The sequence below is a fragment of the Octodon degus genome, unplaced genomic scaffold (assembly GCF_000260255.1).
Source record: "Octodon degus isolate 3935 unplaced genomic scaffold, OctDeg1.0 scaffold00022, whole genome shotgun sequence".
NCBI classification, from domain to species: domain Eukaryota; kingdom Metazoa; phylum Chordata; class Mammalia; order Rodentia; family Octodontidae; genus Octodon; species Octodon degus.
In genome coordinates this window covers 10,498,525-10,523,586 of record NW_004524598.1, presented here as the reverse complement: position 1 = coordinate 10,523,586, position 25,062 = coordinate 10,498,525, and the positions used below count along the sequence as shown (strand labels likewise).

General features: G+C 35.1%; 1 protein-coding gene across 2 annotated transcripts in view; it reads left to right on the top strand.

Annotated features, from left to right (window-relative positions):
• The first annotated feature begins 15,136 nt into the window (after positions 1 to 15,136).
• Spaca1 (sperm acrosome associated 1) overlaps positions 15,137 to 25,062 on the top strand; it is a 19,958-nt gene continuing 10,032 nt past the window's right edge. Inside the window, exons 1-6 of one of the 2 annotated variants that reach the window (XM_023712009.1) lie at positions 15,137 to 15,359; positions 15,408 to 15,524; positions 18,888 to 18,944; positions 22,134 to 22,235; positions 23,522 to 23,628; positions 24,459 to 24,594. In XM_023712009.1, the coding sequence (XP_023567777.1) occupies positions 15,236 to 15,359; positions 15,408 to 15,524; positions 18,888 to 18,944; positions 22,134 to 22,235; positions 23,522 to 23,628; positions 24,459 to 24,594 (643 nt within the window). In that variant the 5' untranslated portion in view covers positions 15,137 to 15,235. Of the gene's footprint in view, positions 15,525 to 18,887; positions 18,945 to 22,133; positions 22,236 to 23,521; positions 23,629 to 24,458; positions 24,595 to 25,062 lie in introns of both variants that reach the window. The other variant, XM_023712008.1, reaches the window with a different exon arrangement.

Below are 25,062 nucleotides of genomic sequence, written 5' to 3'. Positions count from 1 at the left end.
TATGCAGTGTATTATTTGTTGAAACTGTACTTTCGATTTGATTTGAAACTGTCTCATTGCTATATGTTTATCAATAAAACTTTGAAAAGAAAAAAAAAAGAATCACTAATTGAGAGGACAAAAGCAGAAGACAGAGGCTGAGAGAAAAATATTTGCAAAACATGTATTTGATAAAGGACGAGTAGCCAAAAAATACAAGAAAATCTTAAAACTCAACAATACAAAAATAAACAACCTAATAATAAATGATCTGAACAGATACCTCATCAAAGAATGTTTATAGATAGAATGAAGTATATGTCAAGACGGCTCCACACCATGTCATTAGGGGATTTCAAACTCAAACAACAATGATGCGATATCATACAGCTAAAATCCAAAACACTTAATGCTAGTGAGAGTGTGGAGTAACAGCTGTTGGTAGAAATGCAACATAGCATGGCCTCTCTGGAAACTGGGTTAGTGATATTTTAAAAACTAAACATACTCTGCTTATATGATCCAGGAGTTGTGTTCTTTACTATTTTCTAAAATAAGGTAAGGACTACCACAAACATTTACAGTGGTTTATACATAATTGCTAAAATTTGAAATCAACCAATGTAGATGAATACACTGTCATATATTCTTACAACAGAGTATTATTCATCAATAAAAGGAAACAAATTACCACATAGTGAAAAGATATGGAGATTTTCTAAATTAAAAAAAAAAACTGATCTCAAAAGACTATACCCTGTATGATCACAACTATAGGACATTCTGAAAAAGGCAAAATTGGAGACAGCAAACACATTGACTGCCAAGGGGTCAGGGGAAAAGGAGGAGAGAAGGATCAATACAAATTTTAGGGCCATGAAATTATTCTGGGAAGTTGGATATGTGATTATCAAAACTCCACAAAGATGCACCACACAGGGAGTGAATTCTAACTAAGATATTTTCCAAACTATGGACTTTAGTTAGTAGTAATGTGTCAATATTGACAGATCAACTGTAAGAAATGTATCCCACTAATGCAAGATGTTAATTTATAGGAAATTGTATCATTAAAGAGTGGGAGTGAGTTTGAGAGTATTTGTGAGCTATGTACTTTCTGCTCAATTTTTCTATAACTCTAAAGATAACAAAGTATATTAACTTTAAAAGGGATTATTTGGTGCTGGAGATTATACCTAGGACCTCACATGTACTACACAGCTACTCTACCACAGAACTACACTTCCAGTTCCAAAAGGCTTAGCGTTTAGACTAAGTTTTAGTTTCACAGAAAAAAAAAATGGCAAGTACAGATATCTTCCAAATATGACCTATCTCTTGAGAAAGTCATCTAATGTCTAACAGTGATGTCTCTCAGTGGTGTTGAGTAATGATGCTTATTAGCCAACTGTCCTTAAATCTTTGGATCCTACAAGGAAACAACTATACCTTTGCATATATTAATAATAAACATTTGGAAAGTTCTGAACACTGAATCAAAAGTGGTATTGAACATGTAGGAAAGGTGAACTCAGAGCAAGCCTGGACTTTAAAAGAAAGTTCCAGAGTCTTGTCCAGGACATCTCACCTCATCACTGAACCAAACACAAAGTTGGATTATGTCCTTCTTCATGATATTTAATTGAAGTTTTCAGAAGGTCTGAATTTCCTAGATTTTCATTTATGAAATGGGAGTATAGGGAAGAGTTACATCTCATACAATTAAACTCATTTTGAGACTTTAGCTTAGGTCAAAAGTGGAGTGGAAGGAACTAGTTTTACTTTGTCATGCATAACAACTTCTCCTGTTCTTTCCTTAAAAAACAAAACAAGTGAACAAAACAAGTCAGAAAATAGTTTGTAAGACACTGACCATCAATAAATGAAATACAGTGATTTTTTTTAGAAACCACCAGAGATACTAAATTTATGATGTACAAATTTAAGGAATAGACAATGTAAAATTATAACTGAGATTTCAACACTATTCTCAGCTAATATAAAACTACACAAAAGAGAAAAAATTAGTAAGGATATCAAAGAATTTAACAGCACCATCAAGCAATAGAAACTACTTGATAGTTATTAAACCTGCTATCCCCAAAATAGCAGGATACAGATTATATCCAAGTGTCAATGGAACATATACAAAGATAGATTATATTCTGAGAATAAAATAAACTTTAACAAATTAAAAATAACTGAACTCATACCTAATAGAATCAAACTACAATTCAATAACAAAGAAATTACAGAACAATCTCCATACACATGGAAACTAAATACACTGATGAATAGTTTCAATAGGAAGTCTCAAAGTTAAAAAGAAAATTTTAATTAAATAAATATGAAAACACAATATAACAAAATTTAAGGGGCACAAGTAATGGTGGGAAGCATATTTATAGCACTAAATGCTTACATTAGAAAAAAGAGAAAGTTACACATCAAGACTATAAGCTTCCACCTTCAGGACATAAAGAGGAACAAAACAAAAAATTACCAACAATAAAGATAAGAATAGAACTCAAAAAATTAGAGAAAATCAATGAAACAAAAGCTTTTTGAAAAGAATATTGACAAAATTCTAGCAAAGCCAAGGAAGAAAACCAAGATATAAATTATGAATATTAGGAATATCAAGATATAAATTATGAATATGAGATGAGATGTCATGACAGATGTTATAGTTATCAAAAGATAATAAGGTAACACTACAACAACTATATTCATAAAATTAACAACTTAAACAAAATGGACCGATTTCTCAAAGAGCACAAATGAACACAAGCTACCTACAAATCACCTTATGATTATTCAGGAAACTTATTTTGTAATTTAAAAAGTCTCCCCGGAGACATATTCAGGCCCAGTGATTTAATTGGGCAATTCCATTGAATGCTGAAAAAACTTAACATCAACTTTACATTATCTTTTCCAGAAAACAGAGAGGAGTAATACTTCCCAACTCTTAGACTAAGAGGATACTTTTCACTGACACCCAAACAGATGCAGGCAGTACAAATCAAATGAAAAAACGAAAACTACAGACAATAACCCTCATGAATGTAGATTTTAAAATCCTTGACATAATGCTACCAAATAAAATTCAGCAATATAAAACAGGCATTATATACTGGAGTCAAGTGGGGTTTGTTTCAGAGTTGCAAGGCTAGTGGAACATTAAAAAAAATCTATGTAAAACATCATATTCACAGCTAGGGATGAGAATTACACAGCAGTATCAATTGATGCCGAAACAGCATGTAACAAAACTCAACACCTATTCATGATAGGAACACACAAAAAAAGACAGTAAGGGAACTCCCTCAATCTGCTAACCAGCATCCACAAAAGTATGTAGGTAACATAATACTTAATGTTAAAACACTACTTTATTTTTTCCAAGGTCAGGAACAAGGCACAGATGTCTACTCACACTTCTCTTGTTCAGCCTAGTACTGGAAGTTCTATCCAGTGCAAAGAAAGAAAAATAAAATGCATACATGTTGGGAAAGGAGAACTTACATTTGTCTATTTGCATATGACATGATTGTGTGAATAGAAAATCCTAAGGAGGAGAAATTCACAGCCCCGCTAGGACCTGGAATCCAGGCACCTGGAATACAAGAACTTATTTTAAAACAAAGAAAATTTTTTTTTCCAGAACCAGAGATTGAACTCAGGCCCTTGTGCTTGCCAGGCAAGAACTTATTTTACTGAGCCATCTCCCCAGCCCCCAAAATTTCATTAGTATATGTTTGCAGTACATAATGATTGTATTTTTTTTGAGGAGTTGGTACACACACACACAATATACTTTAATTCTTGATTTACTACTCCCTTCTCTGACTCTTCATACCCCTTCCCTTTTGGCCTCCTTTGCAAATGATCTATCTCCCTATTTTTATTTTTTGCTATTTATATTTTATGGTTCTCAAAGAAGAGAAACATTGTAATATTTATGCTGTGTCTGATTTTTTTCACTTAACATGGTTTCTAGGTGCATCCATGTTCCTGAAAATAACTCAAGTTGATCTTTCTTTATGACAGAATAGTATTCCATTCTGTATAAATAATTCACTTTCTTTATCTATTCATCTGTTGATAGACACATAAAGACATTTCCAAAATTTAGTTATTATGAATTGTGTACCTACAAACACTAGTATGTATGTATTACTATAATATGTTGTCTTTAACCCTTTTCAGAACACAACTTTGTAAGGTAATAGGTGAAATAAAATTTTTAATTTTAGTTTTTTGAGGAAACTCCATACTGATTTCCATAATGGTTATGCTGATTCACATTCCTATCAATAATGTAGAAGAGGTTTCTTTTACCCTGCACTCTCCCAGAATTTGTCATTATCTCATAGCTTAGGGTTGCCATTCTTTCTCAGTAAGATGGAATCTAGGTGTGTTTTTTTTTTTAATTGGCAGTTCTACATTTCATGTATTTATTGGGTATTTGTAAGTCTTCTGAAAAGAGTCTGAATCAGTTGTTCATTTTTGATTGGGTCATTTATTCTAGCAGGTCTAATTTTTTTGGAGTTCTTTATATATTCTACATGCATATTAGTCCTCCAAAGAATAGCTGGCAAAACTTGTACACATTCTGTAGCTACACATTTGGATTGTACTGCTGCATCTGTTTGGATGTCAGAGAAAAGTGACCCCTTAGAATGAGCTAGGAAATATTCTTCCTTTTTGTTTTCTGAAAGAGATAATGAAGAATTAATGCTAATGCTTTTAACATTTGATGGAATTATCCATTTTGTACATTCTTTCACCCATTTTTTCCACATTCTTCACAGTATTGGGTGTATCCTTTGCTGTGAAGCAGCTTTTTAATTTGGTACAATTCCATCTGTTGATTTTTTGATGTTATTGCTTGTGTAATGGGGTTCTGACCAGAAACCCTTGTCTATGACATGTCTTCAAGGATTTTTCATATTTTATTTTCTAGTAGAAAAAAGTTACTATTTTAATATTTATATCTTTACTGCTTAGTACATGGTGATAGATATAAGGCTAGATTCTATATCCTACACATGGGTAGCCAGTTTTTCCAGCACCATTTGTTGAAGAGGTTACCATTCTTCAGTATATATCAATATTTGGTTTTTCTTTGTGTCTATTACTATTGTAGGTCTCTTTTCCATTGAAAATGGTAGTGCAAGGGGGCCAGGGAGATGGCTCAGTAGGTTAAGTGCTTCCCTGGCAAGCACAAGGTCCCGAGTTCAATCCCTGGTTCCGCAAAAAAAAAAAAAAAGAAAAAAAGAAAAAAGAAAATGGTAGTGCAGTTGTGGTTTCTATTGGCTTTTATAGTATGTCAATATCTGGCTTGTCTCTTCTATTATTATTATTGATGATTTTCTTTCCCATTGCTAATAGTGGCTTAGTTTTTATAATTAATTGGTTTTTACTGTCTGCTAATATTTTGTCAGTCTTTGTATCATTAACATTACTGTGTTTCAGTTTTCTCTGTGTGGTGCTGGGGATCAAGTCTCCAAAACAGGGTTGGATACTAAGAAAACTCACATATTATGTTGAGTAGGTTCAGGGACAACATGAAAACACAACTGAACACAAGGACACGCCACAGGGAGACAGATTCTAACTAAAGAGATACACACCATAGTGACAGTTTCTCTACCCTAAAGTATCTTTAACCTGTAGCCCAAAAACAGTAAGATGAGTACACACCTCTCAGAGGAAGAAATACAAATGACAAATAAACACATGAAAAAATGCTCTATATTACTGACCATCCGAGAAATGTAAATTAAAACAACATTGAGATACCATATCACCCCAGAAAGTATGGCTACCATAAAGAACTCAACCAACCACAAATACTGGGGAGGCTTTCAGGGAAAAAGGAACCCTTCTCCACTGCTGGTGGGCAGGTAGACTGGTGCAACCATTATGGAAATTAGTGTGGAGACTCCTCAAAAAACTAGGACTGGAAATCCCATTCAATCCAGCTATGCCCTTATGGGAATTTTCCCAAAAGACTGAAAACTTCATATCATAGTCATATGTGTGTGCCTATGTTTATAGCAGCACAATTTGTGATAGCCAAATCTTTGAAATAACCAAAATGCCCATTACCTGAGGAATGGATGAAAAGGATGTGGTGCTTTTATACAACAGAGTATTATTCAGCTATAAATAGAAACAAACTCAAAGTCTTTGTAGGTAAGTGGATGCAACTTGAGGCTATACTCATAAGTGAAATAAACCAGACCCAATGTGTAAATATCATATTCTCCCTAGTGTAAGAACTCAAAAGAAGAAATAAAAACTGAAAGGTATAATAGACACAGTTAAATGGAAAGTAACAGAACTTAAGGATTAAACAATAAAGAGAGCGAAAGGAGAAAAGATAGGAAATAAGGTAGGGGCAAAACTATACATTATATATACAAGTTGGATCAGGCAATAGTCCTAAGAATTTCCATCAGTTTTTTGTAAATAACAGTTAACAGGTAGAATTCTCACCTTGACTAACTCTCCATGCTGATATCTGTGAACTACATTAAGAACAGCAATGTGTAATACTAAAACCATGATTGAAATACCTATCATGTTAGTCTTCTAAATCCGTTTGTAATGTCTTATTATTAGTATACTCTCTTTAAAATGAAATATTTTTAAAAAGGTAATAAAATGAGAGACAACAACAAAAATTTAAGTTTTCTTGAAAGCATGTGGTAGTATTCAATCATATGTCCTATCTTGCATAACTATATCTCATAATCTGAGCAACAGATTTGATGATAAAAATAGAAAATATATCAATCATTGTTAATCAGCTATTCTTGTTTTGAAAATCTGTAACGTATGTATTGCTATATGTTACCCTATTTTTGTCTTTGTTTTTCTTGCTCTTTTTACTCTTCAAAATATAAGAAAATTATAATAATAAATAAAATAAAGTAACAAAAAAAGATACTTTCAAACACAATGCAGCAAATCTTCAAGAAGATTATACCCCCTGACAAAGTAGGATTAATTCCAGGGATGCAGGGATGGTTCAACAGACACAAATCAATAAATGTAACATACCATATTAAAAGAGTCAAAGACAAATATCACACAATCATCTCAACAGAGGAAGAAAAAGCATCTGACAAAGTCTAACATCCATTCATGACAAAAAAAAAAAGACCTACAGAAAATGGGAATAGACGGTCTTTACCTTCATTTGATAAAGGCCATCTACGAAAAAAGAAAAGCCAACATCATACTAAATGGTCAAAAACTGAAAGCTTTTTCTCTAAAATCAGGAACAAGGTAAGGATATACACTATCACCACCCTTATTCAATATATATCTAGAAACATTAGGCAGGACAATTAGAAAAGAGAAAGAAACAAAAGTAATAAGAATAGGAAAGGAAAAAGTTAAATTATCATTATTTGCAGACAACATGGTACGCTACATAGAAGAGCTCAAAAACTCCACTAATAGACTTGTAGATGTAATTAAACTAGTATAGCTGGATACAGAATCAGCATTCAAGAATCAGTATTATTCATATACATGAATAATTCACTGAGAGAGAAATTAGGGAAATCACACCTTTCAGAATAGCATCCAGAAAAAAAGAAAGAAAGCCAGCCAGCCAGCCAGCTAGCCAGACAGACTGACTGACTTGGAAATCAAACTAATGAAAGAAGTAAAAGACCATACATTGAAAATTACAGTACTCTGAAAAGGAGAGCAAATGGAAAGACATCACTTATTCTTGGATAAGAAGAACCAATATAGTGAAAACAGCCATACATTCAAAGTTGTTATACAGATTTCATGCTATCCAATCAAAAATTTCAACAGTATACCTGAAATATCTAGAGAAAATATTCCTAAAATTCATTTGGAACCAGAAAAGACCTAGAATAACAAAGGCAATGCTGGGTAACAAAGGAAAGGCAGGAGGTATCACAAACCCAGACTTAAAACTGTTCTATAAAGCTACTGTGATAAAATCAACATGGTACTGACATAAAAACAGACCTGAGAATCAATGGAACTATTAAAAAATGCAGACACAACTATGAACACACTCAGCCACCTTATTTTTGACAAGAAGCCAAACATGTTTACTGGAAGACAGTCTCTTAAACAAATAGTGCTGGAAAAACTGGCTCTCCACAGCCTAAAGATTAAAACTAGACCCATATCTTTTACCACACACTAAACTAAAATTGAAATGGATGAAAGATCTAAGTATTAGAGCTGAAAGCTGGAAGAGAGACCAGGTAGAACTTGAAGACACTAGTATAGCCAGAGACCATATGATCAAAACCCCAATTTCATAGGAAATTTACAAAAAAAATCAACAACAGGGTTCTCATCTTAATAAAAAGCTTTTGCACAGCAAAAGAAACCACAGAAGTGAAGAGGCAACCCACAGTGTGAAAAAAATGTGTGCCAATTGTTCCTTAAATAAGGATTACTATTATCAAGAACATACAAAGAATTTTTAAAAATCAAAGCCCCCAGATTTAAAGACCCAACAAAAAAGGACGTCTAAAATGAATAGACACTTCTCAAATGAAGTAGAAATGGCATATAATTATATGAAAAATGTTCAATATTACTGGTCATTCAAGAGATGTAAATTGCAATGACACTGAGATTACATCTCACTCTAGAAAGAATGGCTATTATCAAGAAATCAACCAACAACCAATGCCGCTGAGGCTGTGGGGGAAAACAGGAACCCTTCTCCACTGTTGGTGGGAGTGCAGACTGTTGCACACACTGTGGAAATCAGTATAGAGATTCCTAAAGAAAACTAGGACTAGAGTCCCATTGGATTCGGGTATTTCCCTTCTTTGAATCTTTCCAAAATAATTAAAAGCAACATATCACAGCAATATATGAACAGTCTTTCATAGCTAATTCTTGGAAATACCCCCAAAATGTCCATCAATTGATAAATGGCTAAAGAATGTGTGGTTCTTTTATACACTGGAGTACAACTTAGCCATAAAGAAGGATAATCTTGAGACATTTTTAGGTAAATGGATGCACCTTGAGAATATACTCTTAAGTGAAATAGATTATACACACATGTGTAGATATCGTATAGTTTCTCTGGTGTGAGATATCAAGAGTATAAATATGGACCAAAATGCATAATAGATATTGTAAAATAAGAAGAAAATGTTCAAATGGGTAGGGGAACTAGGGAGGAGGGACTGGCAAAGGAAGGAAGAGAAAAGATAATAAATGAGAAAAGGAAAAAAGAAAGAGCTTTAGTAAATAGGGAAGGGAAAAGGGGTTTCAGGAAAGGTAGGCAAACAGAGTGAAAAAAATCAAGATATATCATGCCCAGGTATAAATTCTCTAGAATGAATATGACCATTATGGATACCTAAAATGTACCAATATACTTAACTAAAAAGGCATACCTCTCAAATTGATATATACATTTAATGCAATCCCAATAAAATGCCAACAGCATTCATCATAGAACTACAAAAAACAATCCTAAAATTTATGTGGAACCAGAAAAGACAGAATAACAAAAGCAGTTCTTGGCAATGAAAGCAAAAAAGAGGCTGCACAATCAGGTGTTTCAAGTTATATTATAAAACTATAGTAACAAAAATAGCAAAGTTCTTTCACAAAACACACAAGTGGATTAATGGAACAGATGAGATAAAGTATAAACAAACCCAGCCACATTAAACTATCCAGCCTTTACCAAAGGGGCCAAAAATATGCCAAAGAAAAGACAGCCTCTTTAACAAATGGTGCTGAGAAAACTGGTTATCCACATACAGAACATATAATCTAGATCCATACCTTTCATCATGCACTAAACTAAAATAAAAATGAATCACAGATCTAAATGTAGAAACAGAAACATTTAATCTGCTGAAAGGTAAAACAGGTAAGATTCTTAAAGACACAAATGAAGGCAAGACTTAGGGAACAGAACAGCAATTGTAGGGAAAGAATGCTAAAAGTCAACAAACAGGCTTATATAATGTTAGAAAACTTCCACACAGCAGAGGAAACAACCAGTAGAGTGAAGAGAAATGTGCAAAATTTTTGCCAGTTATTCATCACACAATGAACTAATACCTAAAAGATAGAACTAAAAGTTGGCGCACCTCTCCAAAATAAAAGATGCAATTAAAAAATGGGCAGTTGAAATGGACAGACACTTCTCAGAAGTTTATTCTAGAAAGAATGGCTATCTATATCTGAAACTCAAAAAACACAAAAGGATGGCAAGGTTGTAGAGAAATAAAAGCTTACAATGTTGCTGGAAGTGTAAATTAACACAACCACTATGGAAATCAGTAACGGTGATTCCTCAAAAATCTAAAACTAGAAATTGTACTCAACCCAACTCTACCTTTTCTGAGAATATGCCCCAAAGAGTTAAAGGTATCATATTATGGTGATACAAGCATTCCTGTTTATAGTATCTCTGGTAATGATGCCCACATATGTTACCATATATAACAGCTAAATCTTGGAAATGTCCTATATAGCCATTAATAGATAAATGGATAAAGAAAATATTATAATACTAAGTGAAACACATCACACACAGGATAAGTATCTCATAGTTAATATATGTGAAACCCAAAGTATAAATAAGTTAAAGGGCACATTAAAAGATAGATGATAGGAAGTTGAGAGGTAGATATTTTGCAGACTGGAAAGGGGTTGAAGAATGCAGGATGGTGAGAGGAATGTGAGCCGGAGGGAAAGTAAAAAGATTAAGATGCAATAAGTATAGCTATAAAAATTTCAGTAAGATTTCTTATAGATATATACAGATTATTCTAAAAATCTATATAAAAGGCAAAAGAATTACAATTCCTTTAAAAAGATAACTTTGAAAAAGAAGACAGTGGTAGAAGAGTCTACTCCACTTTACAATTAATTTTATACTTACCATAGTTTGTGTAACTCTGGCACAGGGATATACAACAGATGAGCAGAAGAAAACAGTGCACCCGGAAATAGATCAATATAGCAAACTGATCTCTGGCAATGATGCCTTCATAATTCAATTTATAAAATGGAGTGAATAGATATATGTGTGTTAAAAATCCAAGCCTCACATTTTATACAAAAATTAACTCATACTATGTGATGGACTTATATATAAAATGTAAAACCATAAAGCTTCTAGAACATTTTAGGAGTAATTATTCAGGAAATTGGGCTAGGCAAGGAGTTCCTGGATTTGATGCTAACAACATTTTCTATCAAAGGAACACTGATGAATTGGGCTTCATGAAAATTAAAAACATTTGACCCGTGTAAAGACCCTGTTAAGGGAATAAAAAAGAAGCTATAGCCTGAGAAAATAATTGTAAGCCACATATCCACCAGAGAATTAGTATTTAGAATATATGGCACATTTATCAAAATGGCTAAAATTAAAATTCAATACTTGGTAAGGGTATGTTACCACTGGGGAACTAGATAAATGACACAAAGAATTTGTATTGCTTCTTACATTGCACGTAAAGCTATGCTTTTCTCAAAATAAAAAGTTTAATTTAGTAAATAGCAATATGCTGACTACTAAGAATAAACTGAAACATAAGGTTACAACAAGTTAAAAGTATAATGGACAGAAAGTGTTATCCGATGCTAATATTAGTCAATAAAAGGGTGGATTCCCATTTTTAATAAGAAAATACATTTCAGAAGAAAAAGACCATTATAAAGGATATTATTTCAAAAGACAAAGGGGTCATTTATCATGAGAACATAAAAATCTTAATTATGTATGTCTCTAATGATAGAGCTTCCCAATACGGAAAACTGATAGAACTGTAAGGAAGGAGACTAAATCCACAATTATAACTAGGTTTCAATATCCTTTTTTCAATAATTGCTAGAACAAACAGACATGAAATCAACAAGGAATTAGCTGGTTTGACAAACATCAACCAACTTGACCTAGGTGGCATTTAAAGAAGTCTCCACTCCAATGTGACAAAGGACACATCTGTTTCAAGGCCATTATTGTTTAGATCTAAAATGTTCCCCCGGTCTCATGTGTTTGAAAAGTAAATGGATTATGGGGGTAGTAGAGTGATGACTTTAGAGCCGAATGTGCAGTGGGGAGGCATGGACTGGTTAGAATAGGTGGACCACTGGAACATGAAACAGAAAAGCATGTTCTTGTCTCTGGCTCTTTTCTTTCTCTGCTTCTTGATTTGCATGGAATGTGTAGCTGTCCTCTGCCAGGCCCTTTCACTATTCTACTTCTGCCTTGGAGCCAGCTAAAGTTTAGATGGAACCCATTGGAAACTGTATGGCAAACAAACCTGTCTTCTTTAAATTGTGCATGTTGCATATTTTATTCCATTGCATGGTAAGTTACTATGAAAAAGCACATGGAAGAGTTACCAAGTCAATCTATGAGGCCAGCATTCAGTGATACCAAAACTATCCAAAGATATTGCAAAAGGGAAAACTATAAACCACTACTCTTGATGAATATTGATGTAAAAATTCTAAACAAAATAGCCAATGAATGCATCCATATATAAAAGGGTAGTACATTGTAATTAGTGGATTTCTCTCAGCATAACAGTGTTAGATGAGCATTAGAACATCAGTTAATATAATTTATCACATTAACAAACTAAACTGAGGGGAGCAGAGCCAGAGCTGAAAAGTGAGGACTAAAGTTGGATTCCCACTCCTTGCTATCCACAGATCAGAACAGGATCAAACCCTTCATATACCCCGGTTAAAATTTTGCTTTCACTAATTTTTGGCACTGCCTAGGGAGTGTACATTTCTATACAGCAGATATGTTTTTTCTTATATAAGAAAACTGTTATAGAAATCATACAATATTTTACAAGTGACATATTGTTGCTTTTTGGTACAAAATATTCTTTATTTCAGAGTTATACCGTCCAGCTCCTCTTTGAGACTCATTTAGATTGCCTTTGGAGCTGTTTCTTAGGCCATTAATGAAGGGTTTGCAACACTTCCTCTGCTCAAAATGGGAACCTTCAGGAAGATAGATCCTAAAGTTGACTTTGAAACACTCACCAGTTTATCCATGATGATACTATAGATCTTTTTAAAGTTCATATTTGAAACCATGATTCTTTATTTTTCTCACCATTCAAGAAATGATTTATTTGCTCATGAGTCAAAAAGACCTTTACTTCTCAAATCTGTCTTTTATTTTTTCAAATGTCTTTAAATTTCCCATTTTAATGACTTTCATAATCGTGTCAGGTGCTATTGTATTTTATGGCATTTTAGTTCATATGTAATATGCCCAGAGATTCCTTGCCAATATAATCTTAGATTTTAATACTGACCATTTTTAGAAGTTCTTGTATTGCCAGTAACAGAAGTCCCTTTGACAAGAAAAGCAATTTCAATAAAAATAGTGGCTTTTGCTTCAGGTTATCCAATTTTGTTACAAATAAGTGGCTCTGAGAGTCCCCTGCTTACCCGTTAGTCGGCTAAGACCAAACAGACAAATGCTCCAAAAGCCAGTTTAAGCTTCAAATTCACCTTGCACTGTGACTCTTCATCCTATGTGTCATAGAAATTCAAACACAGAATGTCTCAGTACATATGTCATCATATGCATCTTTTCAAAAACAGCAGTAATAAAAAGCTATCATATTGTAACTACTAGATGAAATCAAAATAGGAATAACAAAAATAAAAAAGGTCAACCCTAATTTGTCTTCAGTGCCTAAATTCAGACTTTGAATCACTCCACTAAGTATACCTTCATTAATAACTTTAAATTATAAGAATCACAAACCATTGCATAAGCATTTGGGACATCTGGTTGTGAGTTTCCCACTTTTCAAATCATTTGCTGGATGATCTTGGGCTTGTCATTTAATCTGTCCAGTTTCTAATGTCCTCAATAATGAGGGATTTGCAGTATATAAAAGACTTCTAAGCTTCTAAGTCTATGATTCTATTCCTGAAGTGTGAATTAATTAGACCTAAAAATTTACATCACCCACAAAACAAACTTAATTCAGTTTCACTTACTGCTATGACATAATTTGATATACTGATACTGAATAAGGCCGTGGGGAGTTATACTTAAGCCCTAATATTTTCTAGGATTCAAGTGAAAATGTCAAGGTAGTATTTGATGGTATTCTTGCTTTTAGTCCAATTCAATCTTGGTAAAAGATGTTAACTCTTCTGGTGAAAGAACAGACTATTAGGTATAAATCAACGTGTAGATTAATGCAGCATTTGTCACAGTAACCCTACATGGTTTTATTTATGATCTGCAAGGCTTTATTTTTTATTGTTCTTTTTCTCTCTTTCTAAGGCAGTGATCTAAAGGAGAAGTACTTTTTCTTTTCTTTCTTTTTTTGGTACCAGAGATCGAACTCAGAATCTTATGCTTGCCATGCAGGCATTTATGCCGCTGAGCTATATCACCAGAAGTATTTTTCAAATCAACCTTGAGAGACATGTTTAATATGTTAAGGCCACAGAATTTAGGATTCAAATGTATCTGTAGACAAGGGAAGAAACCACACAAGGTCAAAAGCAAGGAACGAAATTACAGCAACGAAAGTTAGGTACCATAACTGGTACCCAAAACATGAGCTACCTAGAAATAGAATGAGGACAAATCAGTTTGGCAGCTCTTCCCTTATTCTCTCCCCACCCTAATCAGCTCAAGAAGTCTTCCACAGAGTTGATGTTGCCACACAACATCTTAAAATACGAGTACACCCTTAAGCTGCATTCACAGTAGTGCTAAAATCGCAGAACCAAAGGACTCTGGGATATCCTCTACAGACAAATCTCACTTGCAGTTCTAAGATCCAGTTTGGGGCACCATACTTAATAAGACTCTGCCGAGTTTTTCTTAATACCTACCAGGTCAGATATTTTGGATAGTGAATTCGGAAACCAAGTCACAAGAGTAGCGCTTGAGGGAGAAGGAGAAAACACGGGAAAAAAGAATACCAAAAGGTTATCCCGAGGCCACCCGGCATACCCGGAAGTCACGCAAGGATGCACACACGCACGCACGCACGCACGCACGCGGTAGCCACGCCCAGGGGCGGTAATGCGCAGTTGACAGGAAAGCCCGTGACGAATCCTGACGTGTCAATGGTTGCCTGGGCCAGGCCCCGAAGTTCGGAGTGGTTGTGGCGTGGCTTCTCTCCTCGTCGCGACGCGCCTTCTCACTGGCGAGGGGACGGACTGCTGCTGTGTGCTGGGCGGCCGTCGGGCCGGAATCATGAGCCCTGGGGGCGCGGGTTGCCCAGCTGGGCTGCTGCTGACCTTGGGCTGGCTGCTCCTGGCGAGCCTTCGGGCCTCAAGTGCGACGAACGTCACCGCCCTTCAGGACCCGGGTTTCACCCAAGGGGCCGAGAGCCAGGCCGAGAGTCAGGCCGAGAGTCAGGCCGAGAGCCAGGCCGAGAGCCAAGCCGAGAGCCAGGCGGAGGGCCAGGGCGAGGGCGAGAACGACGAGGACAGCTACAGCGAAGTGGAGGAGACAGAAGGCCCGACTGAGGCCACAGATGATGGTGAGGGCAGAGGTTCCTTGCGGGATGCTGAGGCTGCCGGGAAGGCGACAGCCCGCTCATTGTCCCCGACTAGAGTTAGCGTGTTGTTCTCTGTAGGGCGTGCTCTCTCTCCTATAGTAGCCGGAGTTTATCGATTCTGTGCATGTTAGGGCCTTGAAGAAGGTTGTATACTTTTAAATGGTGCCTGGAGAAGGAAAAACTTTGGTTAAGAGATGCAATTAAAAGGAAGGCTGTTCCATGCAGGAGAATCATCTTGACTATTATTGCAGTCATTTTTCCTTTCCACTGTAGAGTTGGTTTTCTTAAGTTACAGAGTGCTTGAAGTCGGCCTCTTTCCCTTTGATGGAAACAGTGGAATTCATAATTCCCTTTACTGCGACACATTTAGACTAATATGTTGACAAAACTGTCTCAAAGCCGCATGTCTGCATTCAGCACCTTTACAGCAGGATAGTGTCTAATTTGTATGTTTAACTTCAAAAGAATAGTGGCAGAGGAAAACACCTATCAAGGGAATGGCATCATCGTTGGGTGAGAATGTGTTAACCAAGCCCTTTCTTGTTACATAAATTTGCGTTATAATGCTGGTTCATTAAGTAATAAAACTTGACAAGCTGTAGTGCATGTTATATGGATTAGTGACACATACTGGTAGGCAAAAGGTCAGTTGCAAGTTTGCAGCCTTCTTAAAGGAAGATGATTCCCTTCCCCCATAAATGACCCAGCTGACAATTTTAATAGCCTTGACATTCTCCTGCCTCCTCAGTCTCTACATGTGGAGTCGTTGCTGTGTCTATCAGCCTTTATTTGTTTTTCCCCTGATGACAGATAGTAACCATTGTCAGAAAGAAATTGACTATTCAAGGTTAATAGTGGGATCCAGGTTTGTACTGTCTTGATAACATTACAGAGAGTTTGAATAGGTCTCTCTTTGGAAATGTGAAAAAGAAAAATGACTAGGCAAGAGGAGAACATTCTAAAGCATAGTAGCTATTGCTTCTTTCTATACTTTAAGTAATCAAGTGAACAATTTTAGTATTAAGCTGGTCATAGGACACTTCTAGCTGTTAAATGCTGGGATACTATTTAGGCTACAGCCAAGTGATTGTGTTTACAATACTTTACATTGATTCTAATCTAGGTAAGTTATTTTCTTAGTGTCTCAGTTTTCTCATCTGTGGACGTCAGGAAGTCCAGGTACACTCTGAAATATTATATATACAATTTTATGCACAAGTGTATTTTCTGGGGGAAATTGAGAATCCAGAACTACAAACCACCAGAGGTATCAGAGATCTGAAAATTTCTAGGACCACTGATAACTTTTGTACAGCTTGGCTGGGGATATAGCTCAGTAGCATACGTGCCAGCCGGGCAAGCACAAAGTCCTGTGTTCAATCCCTGGTACCGCAAAAAAAAAAAAAAAAAGTACAGCTCTTCTAACCATAATGGACCAGTAAAAACAATGATCACTACTTACCAACTAGGAAACTAAAATTTTTCAGTTTTAAGTCACTTTCTAATTTATAAAATTTAAAATAGTAATAATATCTTAGTTATATATATAAAATAGTAATTTCTATCTTAGTTAGAAATTTTAATAGAATTTAGTCATAAGCAAACCCCCAATTTTTATTCACTAAATCATAGTTTTGAAGATGTACATGCTCTAACTGGATCAAGTAATTTGAATGCAACTAAATATTCAAACTGTTAAGCATGAACCTGGAACATACTCATCTTGTAGATACTGATTCCAGATTTCAAGTACATCTCTAGTAGAGTCTACTTTATCTTCACTCTGGTTCTTTTTCTATTTGTGTGGTCAAAATCATACATGTTTCAAGATAAGAAAGAATCACAAAAATATGTTGTATGTGTGCATTTATGCCATTTTTATACCTTATATACCTTTCTATGTACCTACAAAAGATATTTTATACTATTTATATAGGTAAGAGTTTGATAAACCTTTGACTGTGGAATTGAACCAGGGCCTCCCACATGCTAGGCAAGAGCTCTGATGTTCACCTATATCTCCAGCCCTTATCCTTGTTTTCTGTTTTCACTATAACTCATAAAGTACCAGCTGAAAGTATTTAAACATTCAAAGCAGAAAAATGTCAAATCAAATTTGATCACTCTGATAATCTAAACCATTTATTTAACAAAGTCAATATTGCTTTACTTGTACGTATCAGATACCTACTTAAAATACTGAATTTGGTGCTTGCATAAACTGTTGAGCTTTTACAATAATCAATATTGAAATAATTTTTAGTAATATATGAAACTAATAATTACAAAATGATTTTTAATTGTGTACAATTATTCTTAAGCATATTTATAGAGCTAAATAATTTATAGAATTCTTTCACACATACTTATTTAGTATGAATCAGATTAGATACATTCTTCCAAATTTTATGAGGAGTTAACTGGCCCTGACAGAATTTAAGTTGCTCAAACTCACAGCTAATTAGTAGTAGAGGCAGTTCTCTGGATTTCAAGTTCAATGTACTTTCCCATGTGATTTCTTGCCCCAAGATACAATGAATTTTACAAATTATCTTTTAGCACCTTGTTTTTTCTACTGAGATTTCAGCCCCAATCTGGGCTAGGATTTTACCTGTAGCTCCTGGAATTCATGTCAAACTATATTATGATTAGAAGAAAAGGAAACATGATTTAAAACTCAGAATAACTTCTCAAATAACTATGTTCCTAAGTTGTCCTACTAAATAAAGCATTAAATTCTTAGAAATATTTAAATTCATCTTAATCTGGAAAGGAGTAAAACAAATCTATAACTTTTATAATTTAATGAACATTTGATATTAAAATTTTTATTTTGAATGAAAATTAGGCATTTCACTTTTTCTTTGGAAAATAAGTAGGGGGGAAGTGCATAAAATTTAAACATGTTTTTCTTTCAAACAGAATTTTTACTTGTGTATCAACTGATGGTAAAAACATGTAAGCTATATACGAAGTTGAAATACCTGCTTTTATTTCCTACTTTATGAACTTCTTTAAAGGCTTGGGTTTCTTTTAATTTAGATGATGACATATATATACAGGTAATGGCTTTGTATTCCTCACCCCCAAGTAAGAAGTTTTTCACTTAGAGAAGTTTTTGTATGTAAGTAGGAGGAGGTCAATTAGAGAGGAGGCCTGGAACAAGAGGAAGGGGAAAGAAGTGCATTGGGTTGGGAGGCAGAAATGATCCAAGTATGTTATGTGCACATATGAATCTACCAGAATAAGGCCCTTAGCCTGTATACAATAAAACGCATAACAGGTTAATAAAACGCATAACAGGTTTCATATTATTAAATAATGCATTTTATACTTTATGTTTAGTTTTGAACAAGACAGTAGTCAAAGAAGTAGAATTTGGAATGTGCACAGCTACATGTGGTAAGTACAACAAAACAGTTGAATAACTCATTGTATGGGGGGGTAAAAACAAATTATATGGCTGTTTATTTGTAGTTTGCATTCTTTTCATCCCTTACTACTTTCTGTATCTACTAACTATAGTTTACATGCAACACTTAGACAATTGCTTCAAAAGGTAAAGTGTTTTCAGTTCATAACCCCTAACGTTTAAGCCAACTGCCTGTTACTTTTTGCTATATAAACTGTCTTCACAAAAGTAAAAATTTCCCTATCTCACAGATGTTCAGAACATGATTTTTCTAGTGCATCTGACAGATGTCTTCCCACATACTGTGTTGGCAAATCTATCAAGAAATATGCTTATTTGTGATAGTCTATTCTAAATTCTCCATTCTCCAATTTTTATGTTATATCCTGGAGAAAAGAGATATTGGCTTTCTGGGGAAGATAATGGTAAAAGAACATGACTTATTTGGATTGTTCCATGGATAGAAATTGCTTATACAGTCTCTTACATGAGGGCTTGATTAAGGTTACTTGTGTTATAAAAGATTACTAGTCCTCAAACATCTATCCTACTGCAGAGTTTCTAAGACTGTGGATAGGCCTAAGAATTTGAATTTCTAATAAGTTTATAGTGAAGCTTATCTCACTGGTTAGAACACTATCCTTTGAGAAGACAACGGGTAATTCACAATAAAATTAAATTTATCCTAAGTAGAAACTTGTATTGGAAAAAAAAATGACAGTGATGAGAAGGAAATAATTAGAAGCTAAAAATAAAAACATTCCATCTAGGTCAGAATATTTTTGATCAAAATGTATATCTGAATTATTTTGATATAGCTTTTTTACTGTGGTAAAAAGAAAAAAACTAACAAAATTTAACTATTTTAATCATTTTAAATTCAGTAGCCCTACCCGAAACCCACACTCATTAAACACTCTGCACAGCCCTTTTCTTCCTTCTCCTGAAAACCCCTATTTTTTCTATCTGATAGGATGGCCTTTTTGTTTTGGTTGTTTGCTTGTCTTTGCAGTAGTAAGAACTGAATCCAGGGCTGGGTTTTGCCATTTTTTGGTGTTTTTTTTAATTTTGTGTAGGGTCTCACTGTGCAGCTCAAACTCATAGTGATCTTCCTGTTTTCAGCCTCCCCAGTGCTGTGATTACAGGCATGTAACACCATGCCTGGACTTGGTGGCTGGTTTAGCATGCCTGCGGGTGGGGCTAGTGCAGCATGTGGTACCAGGGATCAAACCCCAGTCCCTGCACTTGCCTAAGTAGGCACTTAGTCTGCTGAGTTACCTCACCGCCCCCCACCTTTTTATTAACCCAGGGCTTTTGCACTGAGCTGCCTTTCCCAGTCCTTGTTAAGTCACTAAGTTGCCCAAGATGTGCTCAAACTTGTGATCTTCCTGCCTGGGCCTCCCATAGTGCTGGGATTTTAGGAATGCACCACCATGCCCATTTTCTTAGTGTAGTTTTAAACTTGGTTCTTATCTTAATTTTATAGGAAGTCAAGAGACCAAATGAAGGGAAGTTATATAAAAACCTATGATTATTCATTTACTGTTTACCTTTCTTTTGCTGTTTACTCAGGAAATTTTCATAGAGAATTATTTTTGTGATAACTCTAGTAATCGATACTTTCCTTCATTAAAGAAATTGCCCAGGAAGTGATTTTGTGTTTTTTAAGAACTTTTTGTCTACTTAGAATCAAGAATTATTATGGATTCTGAGGTTTCAGGAGTGAACAAAACAGACACAATTATTTTTCGTAGGGACAGATGGAGAAGTAATATGTAAAAGATGTATTATTTAATGTAATTGATAAAGGGTCTCACTACACAGCTCGGACCCATAGTGATCCTCCTGTTTTCAGCCTCCCCAGTGCTGGGATTATGGGCTTGCAGCACCACACTGAGACTTGATTGTGCTCAGTGTGCCCAGGGGCAAGTCTGGCACAGCATGTGATACCAGGGATTGAGCCCCAGTCCCCGTACTTGCCTAAGCAGGTGCTTAGTCCACTGAGCTATCTCACTGGCCCTAAGATGTAGAATTTAGATGATAATGAATTTAAGAAAAAAGTAACATTTCATTTCTAAATTTTAGAAATCTTTTCATTTTAAAATGATGGCATATGTGGGAAAGAAAAATGCTTTAGTGAGAAAGCTATTTTAAGTCCTAAAACAGTATTTTAGCAGTTAAAAGTTTTCTTGTAATCTCTGGTTCTCTTTAGGATTTTTAGGTGTTACTTGGAAAATCTCATGCCTATATACCTGTAAATAAATACATAAAGTGCCTGCTTGCAAAACATTTATGCAGATATCTTTCATAAATTTAAGTGGAACCATAATGCAGCCATTCTCAGCCATCTCTTTTAATCAAAAGATACCTTTACTTTCTATCATTCCATCCTCTTTTCCCATAATATTATGGTCCTACTCCTCTCCCATACTATTTATTGTGCCACAGGTTGGTGCATTTTCATCAACATAGACTTTGTTAGAAAGTAGAACCTTAGACATTCTCCAGATTTAGTCAGAATTTGCATCTCAGTGAAATCTTTAGGTGATTTGAGAAAATTTTCCTAATCTTCAGAGGCTTCACCTCACACTCCAAACAGTTGTATGATCATTTCTTGACAGATCATGTATAATTTATAGTTTACCAAATCTGATTTTATTGACTGTAAATAGCACAGTATACATACTTCAAAAAGGAAAAATGTGGGTGCCAATTTATGATAAGACATAATTATGTGTTTTGATTTCAAAGATGTTAAAAAGCAAAAATGTTTACATCTTAGGTCAGTGAAAATTTATATTCAATAACACATTTACTGACATGTTAAAAAGTTTGACTTTATTTAATGTACCATTATCAGATTGTATGTGGTCCTAAAATCCTTTTCCTTGCAGTAAAAACCAGAGAGGCTAGTGCTTTATGTAACTCACTTTAAAAATACTGTTTTATGGAAACAATTCAGAACGAGGGACCTAAGAAAATTCTAAATGTCACTATTCTGAATTTAGGAATTTGATTTCTAAAATTAGTAGTAAATAGAGAAGAAAGGGAGAGAAGGGAGAAAGAGTGGGCAGGAAAAGGAAAGGAAAAAAAGAAGGAAAACACACCTGGATAGGGTAATAAAAGTCTTCTACCATTAGTTTTTCTTAACATTTGCCTATTTTTCTTTTTCACCAAAGGTATTGGTTTTAGAGAAGTTATATTAACAAATGGGTGCCCTGGAGGTGAATCCAAGTGTATTGTTCGGGTAGAAGAATGCCGTGGACCAGTAGATTGTGGCTGTGAGTGAAAACTGTCATGGAGGGTGACCAGGAAAAAGTGTAGTCCAGGAGAATACCCTTAACCTCAGATGGCTACAGGTTGCAATCAAACAATCAGTTGATACACTGAAAGGAAATTATAAAAATTTAAATAATTCTCTAGACACAGCTCTGAGTAACTTTCTGCTTTTGTTTTACATTTTTTCAGTGATGTCTAAAATTTAACAAATGTATCTTTTATAACCTAGAGAAGCCTCATTGTACTTGGGGTTTGTGGTTGAGTCTGTCCCATACAGCAACACCTTTGATGTTTTGGTCATAAATTTTATAAGAAGATTGGTAAACCTTAAATTGAGAACTTGGAAACGGTTATATATCAAATTATGCTATCCTGATGCTTCACTGTCTAATGAGGTTTCCTAATCACTAAATTGGAAAGCACTAGCATATCTCAAAGTTTAGTGTAAAAGATCACTAAGTTAATCACCTTTATTTTTTCACCACAGTTTATTCTGCATGAAAACATTGACCCAAAGTGTCTACTCACCTGCTTATTTGGGTGACTTTGTCTTTGGCTCCATCACTTTGCTCTGCTACACTCAAACTCTTAAACATGATTTTGTAATTTCCAGCACATAATTGATATTTTATTTTATTTTTTGTTTTTATGCATTTAGTATAGGGTCAACATGGCCTCACTACATAGATCGGACTCGTAGTGATCCTGTTTTCAGTCTCCCAAGAGCTGTGATTACAGGTGCAGGCCACTACATCCAGTCTCAATCTCGGTCTCAGTGCATCTTGGAGGCAGGTCCAGCACAGCTTGTGGTGCTGGGGATAGAACCCGGTCCCTCCATTCTGCCTAAGTAAAAGCTTTAATCTGCTGAGCTATCTTGCCTGTTTGTAATTGATATTTTAAAACTGAGATTGGTGTGTCTGTTTGTGTGTGCATCTGTGTTGTTTTTTGTCTTTGTGTGTGTGTGTGTGTGTGTGTGTGTGTGTGTGTGTGATACCAGGGGTCGAGCTCAGGACCTTGCACTTGCCACACAGGCACTTATGCTACTGAGCTGTATCCGCAGCTTGTTTTTGTCTTTTTGAGCCAGGCCTTGCTGTGCAATTCAGGTTGACCTTGAACTCACTTTTGTAGCCTAGCTTGGCCTCCAACTTGCAGTAATCCTCCCGCCTTAGCTTCCCAAGTGCTGAAACTACAAGTGTGCACTACCGTGCCCAACTAGGTTTTTAAAAGTAATGACATGTGTGAAGCAATTTATAGAGCCCAATGATATTTTTCTATTTTTCTTCTTTAGGGGGTCAACCAATTTCAGAAAGTTTTGAAAATGTTAAACTGGCTTGCATTCGTATATCTCCTGAAAATCGGTTCAAATATATGTGGAAACTTCTAAGGTCAAACCAAGTACGTAATGAACATATGTAATCTGATACTTTTCTACTGAAAGATAAAATTTGTTTCCCAGTTCTGATAACTGTCAGAAAACTATTTCAAAAGTTTCCAAAAGTGAAGTTAATACTTTATTATTAGAATTCAAATGTTTTATTATTTAGTGAAAATAAGATTTTACATATTTCTTAGGGTCAGATATAATCAGAACTTAAAAACATTCAATTTATATAGCACATTCTGTTTTGGAAGCATGGTTTTCATTAGTTATGGAGGAGTTATATATTAATAATAACTGACTAATATTAATTAAAGGCTTTTTAAGTGCCAAGCATATCCTGAATTAAGAGTCTTTTCTTTAAAACACATCACAGCTCTGAAGTAATTTATAGCATTGTACCATTTTACAGGTAAGTTGTTGAGATATAACAAGTAACTTGTTCACAGTCACACAGGAAAGAAGTGGTAGGGTTGAATTTGAAGTCAGGATTGTCACACTCCAAATTCCATTTATACTGTTCCCTCACTGGGCTAAAAGAATCAGTGAGTTTTCCCTTCTTCTTCCCCCCTCCTCTCTTTCCCCTTCTCCCTTCTCCTGTTTTCCTTCATTTTGGCTTTTTTGAGATAAGGTCTCTGTGTAGGTTAGGCTAGCCTTGAACTCAGTATGTAGTCCAAGGTGACCTCACACTTGTGAGGATCCTCCTGCCTCAGCCTACTTAGTGCTGGGATTACAGGTGTGCCTCACTATGCCCAGCTGGTTTTTCTTTTGTTAAAGGAAAGAAATTGTTTCCTGATCTTAAGTGCAGTGAAGAACATTGCTAGCTTTCTTATTTCTTTTTAAATAGCAACCTATTATACTTGCAAATGATTCAGCAATCCTGGAAGTACGAAGAGATGTTCACCCCCGGGCTTTTGAGTGTGACACTCTGGATAGCAATGAAGTGGTAGCATCTGTTAGATTCACTGTCTATACAATGAGTGGTAAGTGTCCAGCGATGCATGGTTTGCTTCTTTCTCAAGTGTTAAAGAGCATCAAAGTCACCTGGAGGACTCATTAAAGCACAGCAGTCTACCCAGCCCCGCCTCTAGAGCTCAGAATCAGTAGACTGGGGGTGACGCTGGCACAGAAGGTTACATCTCTCAGAAGCTTCCAGATGACACTGCTGCTGCTGCTCCAAGGAACACACTTGGAGAACCACTTGTTTATATCACTGCAACTTCTCTATCAAATAGTACTTTTCTTTTTACAAAGTAGAGTCAGATATGGCTGGTCCTTTAAGACTAGTTTTTTAAACTTAATATATATTTTTGTATTTACTTACATCAAAAAAGTGAAAAGGTGCAAATGGATTTCTCATGAATGCTTACAAAAATGCACGCATATAAAAGTAAATAAAATCAAGAAACCTAAAAGAAAATTTCTCTCTAAAACCTATTTATTTGATAAAT